The sequence below is a fragment of the Xyrauchen texanus genome, chromosome 11 (assembly GCF_025860055.1).
Source record: "Xyrauchen texanus isolate HMW12.3.18 chromosome 11, RBS_HiC_50CHRs, whole genome shotgun sequence".
Classification (NCBI taxonomy): Eukaryota; Metazoa; Chordata; class Actinopteri; order Cypriniformes; family Catostomidae; genus Xyrauchen; species Xyrauchen texanus.
Genome location: NC_068286.1, coordinates 11,159,601 through 11,178,665, shown reverse-complemented (window position 1 = coordinate 11,178,665; position 19,065 = coordinate 11,159,601). Strand labels below are relative to the sequence as shown.

Here is a 19,065-nt window from a genome sequence, read left to right as displayed (position 1 = left end):
GTAGTTCAATACTATATATTGAATACACTGACCAAAAATTATGAATAGTAATACTTAATGCAGTATTATGAAATAATTAGTGCATTTGATTATGTAATGGTACAATAAGCACATCAGATAGAAACTGAAAATATTACTGACCTGTGAGCCTGTGATCTGTTTACTTGAAGAGAGAAATGAGAGAAAGGTGGAAGAGTGTGTCAGGAAGTAGTGGGTGCTAGACTTACATACTCTCTATTCTTCTCATCTGAAGCTCCACTGTCTCATTCACCATCTCTTTACTTCACACTTGCTAAATGGCAGAAATTCTCAATATTTATTATGAATTCTTTATTATGTATGATTGTCCAAAGTACAGATACATCAGTTTATCAATGTTTTAACAGTACATCCTGGATGAAATTGGTGTGAATTAGATGATGATGTCATATGAATTGAATTCAGATGTTTGGAACAAATATGACAGTTTCTTTCAGACAAAAACTTTATTGACACATGACAATAATTAACACACTTACAGGCCATCGAATATCAGTACTAGCCTAGTATTAATGGTAAAGTATAATGTGTCTCAATATCATACTAAACAATTTGAAAATAACTGGTATACTTAAAAAGTTAGAGTCTTGAATATACTTGTGAAATATGGCACTTTTTAGAGCAGAGCCAGTAACCATAGCAACCCAGATATTCCTATCACTGTTTGATGAGTAATCACAAACATTAGTTCACTTGTTTGAGTTACCAGCACATGTATTTTTGGCTTTTCCAGATCTTTCAGGCATGTTTTAAAATGTGACCCAGAACATAATCGTCATGACCTGGAAACAGTGTAATGGTAAATGGTAAATGGTCTGCACTTAGCCTTTTTAACCTTAGCAGTATTCAAAGCGCTTTACACTGTGACACATTCACCCATTCATAACCAGTGGCGGCAGAGCTGCCATGCAAGGTGCTAGCCTGCCATTGGGAGCAACTTTGGGTTCAGTGTCTTGCCCATGGACACTTCGGCATGTGGAGTCGTGTGGGCCGGGATTAGTGGCCGACCCGCTCTACCAACTGAGCCACAGCCGCCCCTTGCCCCTGTTGGGTAAGTTACTCTAAAAAAAAGTAATTCATTACTAACTACTAATTACATCTTCGTCAATGTTGTTAGATTACTGTTCTAATAACTCTGTCCGAAAAGTAATTGCATTACTTAATACTAATTACTTTCTTAAACCCTTAACAACCTTGACCAGATAAAAAATACAAGGATAGACAATAAACTATTCTTTTAAAAAATCTACTACAATATTAATGAACTGGCCAAAGAATTTAAGGGGGCAGCGTTAAATTAGAAAACATATATTTTAACATTAGACTTTACATTTTTATTTTAAATTCACTTTTGTTTTAAATAGAATTGTTCTATAGTCTATAAAGTATTTAACACAATTACATCAGAAGGAACTGTAATTAAATTACTGAAAAAGTAAGAGTAATCCCTGACTTTACTTTTTTATTTTAATTACAATAATTAATTACTTAGTAATGAATTGCTTTGAAATAATGTGTTGTGAAAGGCGCTATACAAATAAAAATGACTTGACATGCATTCAACCCAACACTGCTTGGAAATGTTTCCTGTTTTTTGTCCAGTTTTTAAAATGTATCCTCACACAAGCTTTCACAAAAGGCTAAGTTTTCCCCTTCAATTTTGCCAAATATCAGCCTAATTGACTCATTCTTGGTTGTGCGTATCCTTGGTTTAAAGAGAAATATTTGTTTGATACTCTGATTTCTAAACTAATAGAAGCTGTTTGCATGGATTGTTTTGAAATAGTATGAGGAATACACCAAATGCTGTTTATATTACAATGTTTAATGCAATAACAATCGTTTACCATAAAATAACTGAGTTCTGCTGTCTATTATCCTGACTTGGATCAATTTTTTACAACGCTGGAAGGAAATCCAATCCCTGATCATTGCATATAACTATAGAATATATAGTTGTGTCAACGCAGACAATGGATTTTTGATGAAGTGGCATCAATACATGATATGGTACGAATGTCTCACTGAAGCCTCCACACATGTCCTGTCATAACAAGGCATTGCTGTCGTCATCTCTGCAGTGTATTTGCCTCAAGGAAGCCAGCGGCTGGTGTCTCAGTGACTTGTTGCTCCACTTGTGAGCATCCTGTAGACCCGGCTCCAGAAAATACAGGCAGGCTCCAAAACCAGCCAGGACAAGGACAGCCATCAGCAGATAGACAGGGACAAACCAGTCCAGAAACATCCAGGTCATGGCATTATCTCCAAAAAACAAAAACAAAAAACACACGTTATTTTACTGCTCAGAATATAACAATTTAGGTGACACACACATGTGCAATAGATTGCAAGAAATATTGCAAGAACTAAATTGAAATGTGAGGGCACTGTCACTCAAGGCATTTTTCCCCACTGTAATTTGTGCCCCAATAAAATGAAGCTAATTACTTTGGTAGCATACTATAAAACATTGAGATTCAAATGAACTGATCTGTACTGAAGAGCTTAAATCTTTCTCCACATGCACACATCTCTACATACCTGCAGTCCTTCTCTGATCGCCTGTGAATTGGCAGTGTATTTTCGAGTTTAAATGCCAAATCAAGGCTGAGCAGACAGAATCGTCCACACAACAGCTGGATAGAGCAGCCAAATCACTGCTTGTGAAGGTTAAGTGCCCTAATACATGTGTATCTTATTTGATGTTGAGGTATGAGATTTTTCCTGCACCCTCTCTTTCTTTCTCTCCTTGTCAAGGCTATGACATCCCACTCCAGGTGGGAGGGGGATTTCCATGGAAACATCTCCGACGACAAAAGGGTCAGTGCAGAAGTTACATAATTTCTTTCCTGTAACCCTTTCTGCTCAAACAGTCCAGAGTCATTATGCTACAGAATCCTGGTAATTTTGTCTCGAAATGGAAAATGGGAAAGGTGATTAGAAATGAGGATGTTTTGCAGGGGGAATTTTGTGTCATCTGAAATAGACCCGTCAAACAACATACACACAATGTTGCTGTGGCTATCCTTATGAGGACTTTCCATAGATATAATGATTTTTATACTGAACAAACTACAGAATCTATCCCCTAATCCTAACCCTCACAAAAACTTTCTGCATGTTTACATTTTCAAAGAAACATAATTTAGTATATTTTTTTTAAGCGATTTGAATTATGGGAACACTATACCACATTTATGGCATAAAACGCTTGTGATTACCAGTTTGTAACCTTAAAAAAAAAAGTCCTCGTAAACCACCCAAACACTTAGTTATCTTAAGGGGGTACATCTATCTATCTAGCTGGCTGGCTGTATTTATTTCTGTAATGTCTGTATTCAGGGCCGGCCCAAGCCTTTATAGGGCCCTAAGCAGAATTTGATTTGGGGGCCCCTCAGTGCAGCCAATATGATTGAATACTGTCAATGCTTGATTATTCGCACACTATATCAATTTTCAATTTTATTAGTTGTAGCTGTGTTGCTTACAACATACCAATGTCTACCTGGCATGATTTTACCCTTCTACGGTTTTAAATGTAACAGTAGCACACCTATATTTACCCAATCCTGTTGATCCTCTGTTACCAGTTTTGTTGACTTCCTAGAGAAGAATTTGCAGCAGAAGCTGTAGACAGTATCGTTTCTTTTTGAATAAGATCAATTAACTTTCTGTAGGTGTAGTGGAAGCTTCGGCCATCAGGTTTTTCAGGGAATGTGAAGTTTTCCTTTATAGGCAGTGGCCCTCTGCTTACCAGATCAGTCCTTTCTGAGTCAGACAGGATAGATGACCACATCAGTGGATGCACGTGCTGGGAAGTGCTCCTGACCTGCCGAGGAAGGACCTGATGAAAGATGAAAATAATAATAATAAAAGCTAGCCATGTTAGATGTCATATTAGAAGGTAATGCAACTGTCTGTCAAAAACAAAGGCACGGTTTATCCATATAAATATAATGATCTGGAATTGTTGAAAAATCATCATCAGCTGTAGCACTGGCACTTGGGGTAGGTGGCGTTGGTTGTGCCCCACATCCAAAATATTTCAACAGTGCTCCTAGGGAAGTTTCATAAGAGTACATATTTGACAAAATATGTTATTTTCTCAACACAAATTATTATACACAGCAGCAAGCCATCTGTATGGAATGATATTCCGGACATTATTCAAAAGGAATTGCAAATTGTATTTGCAATTGCGTTTTCAATTTGTGGACGCATAAAATGTGACATAATCCAAACGCAATTGCAAATCGCGCATTACCGTTTGCATTTTCGTTTAAGCGAACGCACAGTGACTGCCAAATTTCAAATGGAAAAGCAAAGTCCGTTTGCAACTGTGTTTCCCATATCTTAGGAGTTTTGGCCCTGTCATATTTAAATAGCAATTTCAATTACCACGTCTGCTTTTTCACTTTCTCAGCGTCGCGTATGTAGCCAGCCAAAACTCAAATGGAATACTAATTCCCTTAGTATTTCCATTTCGATGCCTTACACGGAAACCTGTCAATCAGGGTCAAGGGTGGGATTATGCTATGGGGCGTGTTTGTCTTGGGAAGTGACGTCACTCACAGTCTATCAGGATCAATAATTAGCACTGCACTTTATTCATCTATAATCTCACACTGGACTGTCAACATATTCTCCTCAATATACTACTTCATAGATATATATATATATTTCATATACTCCTACTTATTGTATTGTATATTGTGTGTATTGTTTACTGTACATTGTATATAATTATTGTGTTGTGTAAGTATGTGTACATTTGATTTGTAAATTGTGTTGTGTAAGTATGTTGTTTACTGTAATTGGTATATGTCTCGTCACTGTCATGACTGCTATGTTGCTCGGAACTGCACACAAGAATTTCACCTACTGTTGCACTTGTGTACATGGTAGTGTGACAATAAAGTGATTTGATTTGATTTGATAAACCGGCGTCTGTTCAGGGCATCACCTCTTGACCGTCGACTGTGAGTGACGTCACTTCCCAAGACAAACACGCCCCATAGCATAATCCCACCCTTGACCCTGATTGACAGGTTTCTGTGTAAGGCATCGGAAATGGAAATACTAAGGGAATTAGTATTCCATTTGAGTATTAGAAAATCAGTTATTTTGAATTCTTATAATAAAGGTGGCTTAAATTTCATTGATTTTGATTCTCTTAACAATACCTTAAAAATTAATTGGCTTAAACGTTTCCTTCACAATCAATCTTCTATTTGGAGTATAATCCCAAGATATATTTTTTCTCAATTAGGAGGTATACATTTTCTTTTAATGTGCAATTATTCAATTAGTAAACTTCCTGTCAAACTTTCCAATTATCATCAGCAGATGCTTATGGCTTGGAAACTTATTTACAAGCATAATTTCTCGCCACACAATTTTTTAATTTGGAACAACTGTAATATTCTTCATAAGAGGAAATCTTTATTTCTTGAAAACTGGTTCAATAATGGGGTGATATTAGTAAACCAGCTATTTGATAGTGAAGGTAATTTATTTAATTATTCCGATTTTGTTTCAGGATACCAATTCCCAGTATCTAGTAAAGAATTTAATATAGTTTTCAAGGCCATCTCTTTGGAAATCTGTATGCTGTTTAGAAACAATAATAGTGCTACAGTGACTTCTGTTTCTCCCCTAGCCCTGAATCTACTGTGGTTGGTTCTATTTGTTTTTCAATACATAAATCCAATTATAAAATTAGGTCATTATTTTTGGACCCTGTTACTTCAATTCCTTCCTCCATTTCTTATTGGAATAACCTTTTTGATGATATTAAATGGTCATATGTTTGGTCACTTCCTCAGAAATTCTTTCTAACTAATAAAGTTAAAGAAATATCCTATAAAATTATTCATAGATTTTATCCAGTTAAATACTTTTTAAAGAAATTTAGAAATGATATTGATACTTCCTGCTCTTTTGTGAAGCCTCCTCTGAAACTGTTGATCATTTGTTTTGGGAATGTCTTTTTACTCAGTCTTTCTGGAACAATATTGATGCTCTGATTGTCCAAAAGGTTTTATGTAACTTTTCTTTATCATATAGACACATTCTTTTTGGATTTTATGTTAAAGACAAGAATCTAATTAATGCATGTTTTTGTATAAACCTTCTTTTATATATTGGAAAGTTTCATATCCATAAATGTAAATATATGAAAAGTAAACCCCACTTTAGCTTTTTCAAAGAAGAACTGAAGATGTATTTAAATACAATTTCAACTTCTGTTAACAAGAAAGCAATGAAAACATCCAGAATTAGTGCCATGTTTAATATTCTCTCTTAATGTTTTTTTCTTTTGTGCCCTCTTCTTCTTTTTTTTTTTTCTTCTCTTACTCTCTTTTCTTTTTAGACTATTGTTGAATATATTTACATTTCTTTCACATTTCCTCTCTTAACTTTTCCTTTCTGAACCATAATTTCTCTTTTGTTTTGAAAGATTGTTTATATTTCTTGTATGTATCGTCTTGTTCTGTTTGTTAATATTGCAATAAAAAAAATAATAAAAAAAATAGTATTCCATTTGAGTTTTGGCTGGCTACATACGCGACGCTGAGAAAGTGAAAAAGCAGACGTGGTAATTGAAATTGCTATTTAAATATGACAGGGCCAAAACTCCTAACATATGGGAAACACAGTTGCAAACAGACTTTGCTTTTCCATTTGAAATTTGGCAGTCACTGTGCGTTCGCTTAAACGAAAATGCAAACCGTAATGCGCGATTTGTAATTGCGTTTGGATTATGTCACATTTTATGCGTCCACAAATTGAAAACGCAATTGCAAATACAATTTGCAATTCCTTTTGAATAATGTCCGGAATATCATTCCATACATCTGTACACCTAAACAACAACTCTTAATCTATAACTAGCTAACTGAGGCATAATGATATTGGAATATAATAGCAAAGACCCCAAAATGGTAGACTAATGTAAATAATGTTAAGTTGTTATCAGTACCAAGTTTATGGAACAGAAGCTTATTTTTATTACAAAAATATATACCCAGGAAAGTTATTTTTATACAGAAGACAAAAACTTTAATCTAAAACTTGCTAAGTAATATGTTGTACTAAAAATATATTAAGATGTCAAGGCTATTTATGGATGATTAATCAAACTTTCCTAAAAAAGAAGATATGCTACATAGGCTATGTTAACTAACTAGCCAGCTAATGTTAGCTCGTAACTTAGGCTAGCTACTTAACTTAGCTGTTTTTCTCTTCCTCTGTTTTCTTCTTTTTCCTTTTCATTGCACCAGAGGATATGTCGTTTTTTGTGACATTGCTGTTTTGCTGTCTGAATGTGCTTGCATCCTGCAGCCCGTTAACATAATATTGCATTTAATATTGCGTTTTTGTATAATTACCATTGTCCATTGACAGTATAATCAAAAAAAAAAAAAAAATCAAGCTATCATTTCATGTGCTCTTGGGGGCCCCCTGGTGGCCACCAGGGCCCTAAGCAGCCGCTTAGTTCGCTTATGCCTTCGGCCGGTGTTCTGTCGATCTGTCCTACCTTGTCAGTTTTTCCTAACGTAGCGCAAAATTATAGCCATATCTATCGGTTCATCCTACCACATCGTAAAATCCAACTGCGCATTTCTGCTTCGCGTCTGTGACTACATAAAATAATTCTGTGTAACTTTGCCGAATTATTCTTATTAGGCCATGGTAGGGTGATTTTACAGCGCAAAGTAACGGTACCTCATCATATTGTAATAAATAAATAAACGGGTAGGATGATTTTACAGTGCAGAATACCTCATCAGATTGTCCTACCAGTATGAAAAATAAACAGATAGGATGATTTGACAGTCTACGTTTTTAATCTGTAGTCCCTGGACAGATGTTACAAACTTACCCTAAAACAGATGATAATGTAAATTGATGATGTACATTGAATAAATAAGATTAGTTATTGAGATAATTTATAATCAAGCAGAACAATATAGAAAAGAGATTATTAATCAAATTCATTGAGGCACAATACAAAACAAGTAAAACAATCAAATTAGTTATTAATATAAATATGAACTAAATAAGACCACATTGTGCTGCAGACTGTTATCAATGCAAATGATAAAGGGAAATACACTCAAACTATACTACACATTTTTTGCACATAAATACATTTAGGCTATTAAAGTTGCAACATTTAAAATGTGCCCATCTATTGCAGCGCTCATACTGTACCTGGAAATAAAAGAGATGAATATATTTGTAAATTAGTACTTTTAAAACAATATGAAAAGAAAAATTAAAAAAATTTACCTTTTCATTTAAATACCAAAATTCTACCAAAAAAAAAAAAAACATGGCACATAAAGTTAAACTATTGCTTTTTGTGTGTGTATTATAAGTTGTATACCATTTCAATCATGCTTTCATTGGGGTCGTCTTCCAGCATGCTGCAAAGCACACAGTACTCCTCTGCATTACCTATAAATTTGGTAACATTAAAAAGATAAATATGAATTCATTGGACAATCATATCATAGTGCACTATGTCACCATAAACACCATGAAAAATACTATCTCAGACCTGTTCTGAAATTACATTAAATCATTCTTGCATTACTTTTTGAATCCTTGAAGTTATTTTCTACTCTATGATTTTCTTCTTTATCCCCTCTGTATATTTGGATATTCTTACTTGATTAAATACATGTTTCAGAGTGAAGATAGCATCTACAGAGGTGTACTACATGACATACTGTACATTACAATACATGCATTACTACGGTATTACAGAATTAAAACAGCACTCACCTCGACATCCAAGAAGTGCGCAGGCTACTTTAATGCGTGCTGAGCTGACAGCTTCAGGCGTAGTCTGAACATCGCTGATCGTTCCTGTCAGCAGGTATCGTTCAGCAAACTGAAACATTAATTGACAGATGATTTAACTCAATTCATTATAACATTTCCAGACCTGAAGCCACTTGTGCAAATATATGAACACATACATTCAATACCAATACTCCACAACTGCTGGAATCCATCTGCTGGTCGTGCTTCAGGGTCCGTAATTGCCACTGGGCTGTTTGCCCATCACACGTCAGTTTTAAAAAATTCCTATGTGGTCGAGACATTTGTACTGTTTAGAATCGAATAGCATTAAAAAAAAAGAATTAAAAAAAGATGAAACAGTTCTAACAAGGTTACCTCCATCCATCCATCCATCCATCCATCCATCCATCCATCGTCAACCGCTTATCCTGTGTACAGGGTCGCGGGGGGCTGGAGCCTATCCCAGCTAACATTGGGCGAAAGGCAAGGTTACCTCCAGTTCCGCAGAATTTTATGTTCATAAGAACATTCATTTCCCATTGGGTCAATCAGAAGGAGCTTTTTTTCAGGCATGTTGATAATCTAGAATATAATGTCATGTAATCATAAATAAGGTTTTGAAATATTTTTAGATCACTAACAACTCGAACTCTCCCACCATCTAGCTTTAAAATTAATCCCGAGTATTCTACTGGACAATAGCCCAAGATCATTAAATCAGTAAAGTAAAAAACATTTTCTATAATCTCACTTGCAATGTACTTTGAAAAATACACACACACCACAAGAATCCAATGTGCTCCAACATTCACAGGGCACAGCCAAATGTCCTCAATGGGAAACTTCATCTGTGAAAAGTGTTTAATAACAAGTTTGTGATGGTTCCAAAACACGAAAATAATATCTACTTTATTACTTTCTGAAAAAAAAAAATAATTTTTGTAAGTACATCAAATTAAATTAGTGTTCCTAAATAAGTAGACATTCTATACACACCTGTTGTTTTTCAACGACCAGGTGCAGGTATGCATCAATGACCTAAATTAAGAAAAATAAACTTTTTTAGTTAGGTGACTCTTAAAATCAAGTTCTAGGTTTATAAGTCATTTAGAGTGTATAATATGAAAAATAATGTGCTCGAGTTCTCTGAAGTATTAGGAAGGACAATTCTGTCCTCCTAAAATATTGGTAGGGACATGTCTCTCCCTACCATCCATATGCAAACCTACGCCCTTGCAAACAGTCATCATATCAAAAGTGTACACTGTAAAACCCAACAAGTTAAGCTAACTCATTTCATTTGAGGAAACCGATTACCTCAATTCATTTAAGTTTATAAAAAACAATAGTTATGAGTACTCTGAACTTATTTTAATCGAGTCCACTAAAACAGTAATATTTCTTAATACACAATTAAACTTTACACTGCATTTAATACTGTATATAGCTGAAACTTCACTTTATTGAGTAAAAACAGTGAAATGACAAACTTTAAATGAACTCAGAGCACTTGCAGTTACTTCTAGCTCACAATATCACACCAAGTCAAACCCAACAAGTTAAGCTAACTCATTACATTTGAGGAAACTTATTACCTCAATTAATTTAAGTTTATAACAAACAATAGTTATGAGTACTCTGAAATTATTTCAGTTGAGTTCTCTAAAAGTAGATATTGCAGTGAAGAAATTAAGTGATTAATTAAGTGATTGTTGAGCATTAATGATGAACTCTGACTGTATTGTCCACAAATCACAGGGTTGGCGGTTCGATTCCCAGCCCGCACGACTCAACATGCCGAAGCGCCCTTGGCAAGACACTGAACCCCAAGTTGCTCCCAATGGCAGGCTAGCACCTTGCATGGCAGCTCTGCCACCATTGGTGTGTGAATGGGTGAAGGAGATGCAGTGTAAAGTGCTTTGAATACTGCTAAGGTTAAAAAGGTGCTATATAAGTGCAGACCATATTCTGTACCATTTGATTCTGCGCTGAAAATATGCTTTTGTAGAGGACTTGGCACAATCTGCCTCAAAAGCAGTATTAGCATTTTGGTTTTCATCAGCATATTATGGGTCTCCTGTTAAAATGTATGGATAAGTGGATGGTGTAAGATACAGGAAAATACCGTCAAAATAAATCAATGTTTCTTAAGCTTGAAACTAGGGAGGCTAGGGAGACATCAGCCATTTCTGTAAAAGTTGGATCTACAATATTGAATATCTTATCTCTTTTTTATTTTGGCAAGCATATTTTCAAAATAATACATTTACAGTTTCAGTGCTCATAAAATATTACAGAGAACAAAATTATAGAATTCAAGGTTTAATCAGATAATTTATGATCTGAATACTTTGTAAGTATGTGTGTTATAATTTGGCAGGCTGATTGCGGTCCGAGTCACACTCTGTACGGTCAGGACTGTGGGACTGAAGAAAATCAGCAATAATTGGAGCCACATTCTCTGGTTTGTTGAGGTGAATGTGATGATCTCCTTCTACACAAACAATGGTGCCCTGTGCAGGAGTGAGAAAGAAGAGCATTTAGCACTGAGATCACCTGTTATTTGTAAAAACTGGTACTTCTTTTCTAGACATGCATTTTGTACCATTTATGTGTGTGTGTGTGTGTGTGTGTGTGTGTGTGTGTGTGTGTGTGTATATATATCTCACTTTTTGGTCCATCCAGCCCTTCCGAAGGGCATCTGCAAATCCATCAGGTACAGGAAACACTTTATCCAGTCCCTGATCTGCCCTGATGAAGGACACACCAATTTTAACCTTTTTAACTTATGTCAAAGGTCATGAAAGCGAGACATAAATGCTTCTATTATCACATAACTATTGACCTGACAGTGTGTGACTGGACACATATCTTAAGCTATTTTAAAGCGGAAGTATGTAATTTCTGTAATTGCGTTACCAAACGGAATTACAAAAATAAGGATTACCATTGGTCGAATACAATCACTTAGTGTGATGAACAGAATTAAATTGAAGTCATAATTCACTCTCAAAACAAATCATGTTATTAATATAATGTTTAAATCAAATATGGCAGCTATGCTGATGACATCAAAACTCATTTTGTATGTTATTTGATGTGGATCTCATTGCATCGTGTGACCAAAATGTTTGGAAAGAAAAGTCATCCAGGTTTGGGAACATCTCCTTTATGATGGGATGGGAGAGAGTATTTGAATAGCGAAAACACTTAGGCTTTAGGATTTGTGTATATACATGAATAGTGTTTCTCATGAACATGTTTTACAAGGGTGAACAGAACTCACAGCAGTAGCATCACTCTGGCTTGGATTAGAGATTGCATATAAAGGCTCTGTTCCAGCGTAATCATCACAATGTTTCTCTGACACAAAAACAAACATCAACAGTTGGGAAATTAGTCAATAGAAGATGAATAATATATTTTCACTCTTTCTCCCTAGTCATTTTTTTAAACAGAAAACTTTGTATACTTGGAAACAGGCAGATAAATGACCACACTGACAATAAGTGATAGTTTCAGCATCATAACACTGATAAATGTAGGTTAAACAGCACAGCAAAATCAACTATGGTGAACAAACAACTGAAATTAAAAATAATTAACAAATATAATGAAAGGATTCACCAGATTTATTCTGAAGTCTCTTGTGAATGCCACCCCTTTAAGAGAAAAATAAAGCATTTTAGAGATGTTGAATTATCCAAGTTAAACTGCTTTGCCACAAAAGCATGAGAATAGCTGATAAATCGGAGTGCCCATGTTTTACCTCCGTCAACCTCTCGAACCGCTCGCTCTAAAAGAATGTCTGCCGACTGATCAGAAAGGAAGCGGTTTGCTGACATCAGTCTGAAACAAGGCAACAATGCAATGATCGATTTTTAAAGGAACAGTTCACCCAAAAAATAATAATTATCTCAAGTACTCACCCTCATGCCATCCCAGATGTGTTTGACATTCTTTCTTCTGCAGAACACAAACGAAGAATTTTAGAAGAATATCTCTGCTCCGTAGGTCCATACAATGCAAGTGAATGTTGGCCAAAACTTTGAAGCTCCAAAAAGCACAAAAAGTCATAATTAAAGTAATCCATAAGAATCAATGTCTTCAAAGGCGATATGCTAAGTGTGGGTGAAAAACAGGTCAATATTTAAGTACTTTTTACTATAAATTCTCCTCCCTGACCAGTATTTGGCGATATGCATGATGAATGCAAATAGCCAAAAAAAAACTGGGAAAGCTGAAAGTAAAAGTGAAGATTTATAGTAAAGAGTACTTAAATATTGATCTGTTTCTCACCCAAACCTATTATATCACTTCTGAAAATAAGGATTTATCCATTGAGGTCATATGGATTACTTTTATTGTGCCTTTATGTGCTTTTTGGAGATTTAAAGTGTTGATCTGTCATGATCCTGGACTGGCAGCCCTCTCCCTTCTGTGTTCTGTTGGTGTGTTTGTCTTTGTTTTGTTTATAAGCACATGGCTCTGTTTTTGTTTGTGTTTGTGCCATGTGCTCCCCTGAACCTGCCTACTTGTTTCCCTCAACCACCTCCCATCATCTAGCCCTTGTCTAGTCCTTTTTGTGTTAATAGGTGTCACCTGTCCCTCATGTGTTTTCTTCACTATATATTGTGCTTCCTTCCCTCATGATTTTGCCTGATTGTCTTGTGTTGTAGTGCCAAGCAATTGGTCCCCGCCAAGCTTCTCGGAGTTCGGTTTGTTTGGAGTTTTGCTCGTTTGTCCTTTGTATTGTGTCTGTTTCTAGATATACTCATCTGTGTGGCTCCCTACCTTGCTTCCTTTGTGGTTTCCTCTCTGGTGTCCAGTCATCTTCAACATCAAGCATTCCCATACTTGTAGCTATATTTTGGGTTCTCATTCCCTGCTACAAATCCTGACATGATCACCATTCACTTGCATTGAATGGACCAACACCACCGAAATATTCTTCTAAAAATCTTTGCTTGTGTTCAGCAGAAGAGTCATACACATCTGAGATAGCATGAGGGTGAGTAAATGATGAGAGAATTTTCCTTTTTAGGTGAACCATTTCTTTAAAGCCAGCAATAAAGAAACCCTTTGGCCACAACAGAAAATACAGAATAATGTGATTTTATCCCATAGAGATTTGTTTGATCATTTCCATTACACTTTTGAAGTTTATTTGTGTAATGCTACAGAGATCCATTTGTGTCCTAACTTGAGCTTTGTTTATTTTTAACTATGCAAATATTTTGGTTTATATGCTGTTTTATACATAGGATAAAAAATAAATATACCAATATTAGGTGGATCAAAATCAAACATATGAATAGCAAAGTTTAACTGGAACATTGAGTACAATGCTATGAATGTAACCAAAGAACGTAGCTAATTATTACTAAAAGTATTCTTTATTCAAAGTTTATACACCCCTCTAAATAGCTGTCTACATACACCGATCAGCCACAACATTAAAACCACCTGCCTAATATTGTGTAGGTCCCCCTCGTACTGCCAAAACAGCGCCAACCCGCATCTCAAAATAGATGATATTCTTCTCACCACAATTGTACAGAGCGGTTATCTGAGTTACCGTAGTCTGGCCATTCTCTGTTGACCGCTCTCATCAACAAGGCATTTCCATCCGCAGAACTGCCACTCACTGGATGTTTTTTGTTTTTGGCACCATTCTGAGTAAATTCTAAAGACTGTTGTGCGTGAAAATCCCAGGAGGTCATCACTTAGCCCATCTGGCACCAACAACCATCCATGCAATTTTCTAATCAGCCAATCGTGTGGCAGCAGTGCAGTGCATAAAATCATTCAGATATGGGTCAGGAGCTTCAGTTAATGTTCACATCAACCATCAGAATGGTGAAAAAATTTGAGCTCAGTGATTTCGACTGTGGCATGATTGTTTGTGCCAGATGGGCTTGTTTGAGTATTTCTAGTAACTGCTGACCTCCTGGGATTTTCCAAAAAAAATAAAAAAACACATCCAGTGAGTGGCAGTTCTGTGGATGAAAACGCCTTGCTGAGAGAGGTCAACAGAGAATAGCCAGACTGGTTCAAACGTACAAAGTATACGGTAACTCAGATAACCACTCTGAACAATTGTGGTGAGAAGAAAAGCATATCAGAATCGGCACTATTTTGGTGGCACGAGGGGGACCTACACAATATTAGGCAGGTTGTGGCTGATCAGTGTAATAAAAAAAACAAATGCTCTCAAAAAGACTGTGAAAACTGATGCAGTAGACATCAGGGTTTTTATCACCTTTCTTTGGCATTCTCATATGTGTACACCTTCTCTTTCCTTTCATCTGCTTCGTTGTCATACTGGACTTGTTGATCCATTCCTTTTTTTATTAATTGGACCATGCGACTCTGTGGAAGGACATATAAACAGGGGTCACCAACATCGTCCCTTTGTCGTTACTGAAAAAGTTTAACAGCTACACTTTTTCTTACCATGTTTGTTGGGAGGAATCCATAAGAATCCAAGAGAACTACAGCTTCAACCATCTCCGGGTACAACGCACTAAACTGGAAAACCAAAAGAAACTGAAATCACAAGTTTACATTTACAATACACTATGATTGCATTTACTAAACAACTACAACTAGTTATCTACACAACTACAACAGCACTATGATGGACACTCACCATTCCTGCCACATTGCCCCCTGTTGAGGAAACAACAAACGATGGTAAATGGACAAAAACTAAAGCGGATAAGTTAGAAGATAACTCCTCTGTCTCTTTGTTTCTCTGGATCACTAGCCACAGACTGACTGACACTTTAAATTATTCAAGGCTATGCTGAAGTGGGCTATGCTATTCAAGGCTTCATTACTTCTGGTAAACACAAACATTTTGAATTAATTTCAACTCAAAATCTAAGTGCTCATTCAAACAATATAATACACTGACTTGTGTGAAGAAGGAAGGCATACTGTATATATGTAACGTTGACTGCTTGTGCTGGCAATGACAAAGATGATGATGCAGGAACTCAGGTGCAATTTATTTACAGTAGTGAAATCCAAAAACCCGTAAATCCACACGTGAACAAAACATGAACATGAACTTGACCTGACATAAACTATCCAACAACGTTACAATCACACACGATACTTGACAAAGGACAATGGAAACTCTAAACAAGATAATCAACCAAAACATTGGAGGGAAAACAGTACATCACATGACCAGGAAACAGGAACTAAACTTTTCAAAATAAAAGACATGAAATACATGAACACACACATTAAACATTACAATATATCACCAGGAACTCTGTCCTTCTAATGGGGGACTATAAAGTCAGGCTTGCAGCTGTACTTATGAAGGCATTCATTCTTCAGTGTCTTTCTGATGCTCTCTTACCCATCTACCTACTAGTAATTGCATTTAACATAGTAGACAATCTACATAATAAAGTGAATGTACAGGGCAACACAATACTACAGCTATACAATAAAATTATTAATCATTGGCAAATGTATACACTTTCACAGATCATCTGACCTTTCACACAGAGAAGAGAACTTTGACCTCTGTGAAGTGAATGAAGACGGACGTAATGGAGTTACTCACCCATACTATGTCCAATTATAGAAAACCGCTTCCACTGAAGAGCTGCAAACAAATACAGTTGACATGAAGGTTTGGTAATACTTAACAATGTGGTTCCATTCATTACCATAAATTAATATGCTGGGTATCATGAACTTACAATGAACAATGTATTTTTTGCAGCATTTATTGATTTGGTGACAACTGACTATAAGGTTAAATTTTTTAACATTAGTTAACAACATTAATTAACATGGACTAACAATGAACAAAACTTTTACAGCATGTATTAAAGGTTACCATTAATTTCAATATATACTAATACATTTTTTAAATCAAAAGTTTTATTTGTTAACATTAGTTTAAGCACTATGAACTAACAATGTACAACTGTATTTGTATTAACTAACTGAGTAATATTAACAAAAGCTGTAAAAAAAACATGTTGTTCACTGTTTGTTCATGACACTTAATGCATTAACTAAAGTTACCAAATGGAACCTTATTGTAAAGTGTATTTCATTGTTAGTGCATTACCTAATGTTCACAAATACTAATTTTGATACAAAAATATATAACATTAACTAAGATTAATAAATGCTGTAAAAGTTTTGTTCATTGTTAGTTCATGTAAACTAATGTCACTTTTTTTTGTAGTGTTACTGACATTTTTTTCTGGGATGCTGACATGTCCTGCGGTATGGCATGCTATACTACATCTAAAACTATTTGAAAAATAATTTTGCTCATGCTTTTATAATTAATATGCATGCACTTAATTTGTCACACACCACAGGACCATTTTAAATTAGTGAAGGAAATAAGGTGGTTAAAAATGGCAAAATGAAAATAGTGACCAGTTTCAGTACCTATAACAGACACGTTCCCTTATACAAACACACACTATATATATATATATATATATATTTACTCAAACTCTTGATGTTGATTAAAAAAGGTTCATGGACATATTATGCATCAACTACAGTATCCATTATTGCTCATAAATTGTCTGACTGGAAAAACTGACATTTTCTATACAATGTGTTTTAAAGTTGCTTGAGTTGCTTCAAACCTTCTACAACCCGACGAACATCGGCTATATACAAAGGGAAAGTGTAAAAGACTCCAGGAGGCCTATGTGAGGAGAGACCATGACCTGCAAAATCAATGGCTACAAATCTCCAGTCTAGGAAAGATATGGAGAAAGAGGAGAGAAGTAAAATGAGAGAGAGAGAGAGAGAGAGAGAGAGAGAGAGAGAGAGAGAGAGAACCAATGTTACTTCAATAATGACATCAACACATATCAAATCTACACAGGCATTTATTCATGTGAAATTTCATAAAGGGCAAGAATTCTATAGAGATACTCCATTACCATTAGGAAGCAGTGGAATCAGTTTATTAAAAGTCCCGCTGTTGTCAGCCCAACCATGCAAGCACAGGACCGGACGACCATGATCAGGACCCCAAACCTGACCTCTCAGCTCTCCCCACGGGACAGGCATTCGGAACTCAGACACTATATCAAAGTACAAATTGCTCAGTGATTACTGGTTACATTAAAAAAACGTGCGCAGTCTATTCATTCACATACAGACAATCAGTGAACATACATATCCTTGTCGTGTATTAAATACATTTAAATCTGACATTCTAACTACTTCATTGTATACAATTGCATAATTTAAAAGCCCTGGTGACCTATCAAGAAAAACTAAACTTTCTCTTACCTGCTTGCCTCACAATAGCTGATGTGGAAAAGTGTCTGAGACCTTTCAATGCAGGAATCATTCTCGCAACTTGCTGTGCCGTTTAAACCGCTTCAACAGCGCGGGAGCGAAAGAATTCTACTCCAGAAACTTGATAGCTTTCTTGGAAATGTACAGGGACGTAACCTATCTTAACCTATATTCATGGGCAAATTACATGTACTCTAAATAAGAAAAGAACGAAAACTGTTTATGACAGAATTCGCAAATGCAGAGGAGACATGCACTCGAACAATCTAAGTTATATTTTAAATCAAGCACATTAATATGTGTGAACACAGAAACTGTTACGCACCTAACTACCACAGCCCTTCTATCCAATTGAACTTACAAGGTTAGCAATGCCAATACATAACGCGGCGGTCATATAGACATTCAATGGGCTGCACGATGACGAGGAGACAAGAGGCCATTTTTAATGGATGTCTACTGAGGAGATGCTTCAGTGTGCTAAATGAACTACTTTTGTGAGGAAACAGCTCGTCACTTAATAAATTGACGAACTTTCAGATAATTTACAACATATTTTACACCAAAAAAACTTTTTGAATGAACTATATGTGTAGTTACTACGATAAACATTGTGTTTTCATAAGAGAAGACGCGAACAATTTTACGACAGGTTGTGCTCAGTTTACGGCTCACCCCATACATTTATATGGTATCCGCAAACGGTGACTTACTGTCGTGACAGACTAGTTGGCCGTTACGCTCTCCTAATGGTAAAAACGCGGAAGTTGTTTTAAGTATAGACGATCTCTGCTAACTATTGTTGACAGTTTGAGTATAATAAATTAGACAAATATATGTATCTATATAGTTCTGAATTCAAAATAAACTATAGATATTTCGCTGTTATACGAGGTTACTTCAACA

At 35.7% G+C, this 19,065-nt stretch overlaps 2 protein-coding genes across 3 annotated transcripts; both read right to left on the bottom strand.

Moving 5' to 3' along the window:
- Positions 1-403: 403 nt before the first annotated feature.
- Positions 404-10,087, bottom strand: LOC127652219 (uncharacterized). 2 transcript variants are annotated; one of them, XM_052138353.1, is made up of 9 exons: positions 9,850-10,087; positions 9,636-9,701; positions 9,347-9,435; positions 9,030-9,138; positions 8,833-8,941; positions 8,432-8,502; positions 3,794-3,883; positions 3,593-3,642; positions 404-2,301 (listed from the first exon to the last, which is right to left on the bottom strand). In XM_052138353.1, the coding sequence occupies exons 2-9, from the start codon at positions 9,699-9,701 to the stop codon at positions 2,298-2,300; spliced, it is 588 nt and encodes a 195-aa protein (XP_051994313.1). In that variant the 5' UTR covers positions 9,850-10,087; the 3' UTR covers positions 404-2,297. The 2 variants fall into 2 exon arrangements, with proteins under 2 accessions (XP_051994313.1, XP_051994314.1); XM_052138354.1 differs by lacking the exons at positions 404-2,301; positions 3,593-3,642; positions 3,794-3,883 and adding an exon at positions 7,974-8,256.
- Positions 10,088-10,117: 30 nt separating this feature from the next.
- Positions 10,118-18,591, bottom strand: LOC127652217 (serine hydrolase-like protein). Its single transcript, XM_052138351.1, has 12 exons — positions 18,151-18,591; positions 17,796-17,939; positions 17,493-17,606; positions 16,439-16,480; positions 15,506-15,525; positions 15,310-15,384; positions 15,116-15,225; positions 12,623-12,702; positions 12,481-12,515; positions 12,140-12,216; positions 11,523-11,604; positions 10,118-11,366 (listed from the first exon to the last, which is right to left on the bottom strand). The coding sequence occupies exons 1-12, from the start codon at positions 18,209-18,211 to the stop codon at positions 11,220-11,222; spliced, it is 987 nt and encodes a 328-aa protein (XP_051994311.1). The 5' UTR covers positions 18,212-18,591; the 3' UTR covers positions 10,118-11,219.
- Positions 18,592-19,065: the final 474 nt, after the last annotated feature.

Excerpts from the sequence above, each read along its gene's own strand:
- LOC127652219 (XM_052138353.1), bottom strand. The coding sequence starts at position 9,701 with ATGAAGTTTCCCATTGAGGACATTTGGCTGTGCCCTGTGAATGTTGGA. Across the intron at positions 8,942-9,029 it reads GTGGAGTATTGGTATTGAAT|TTTGCTGAACGATACCTGCT; the intron begins GTATGTGTTCAT and ends TTAATGTTTCAG. Across the intron at positions 3,884-8,431 it reads ATGAAAGCATGATTGAAATG|GTCCTTCCTCGGCAGGTCAG; the intron begins GTATACAACTTA and ends ATCTTTCATCAG.
- LOC127652217 (XM_052138351.1), bottom strand. The coding sequence starts at position 18,211 with ATGATTCCTGCATTGAAAGGTCTCAGACACTTTTCCACATCAGCTATT. Across the intron at positions 16,481-17,492 it reads TGTTCGTCGGGTTGTAGAAG|CTCTTCAGTGGAAGCGGTTT; the intron begins GTTTGAAGCAAC and ends ATTTGTTTGCAG. Across the intron at positions 11,367-11,522 it reads AGGGCTGGATGGACCAAAAA|GGCACCATTGTTTGTGTAGA; the intron begins GTGAGATATATA and ends ACTCCTGCACAG.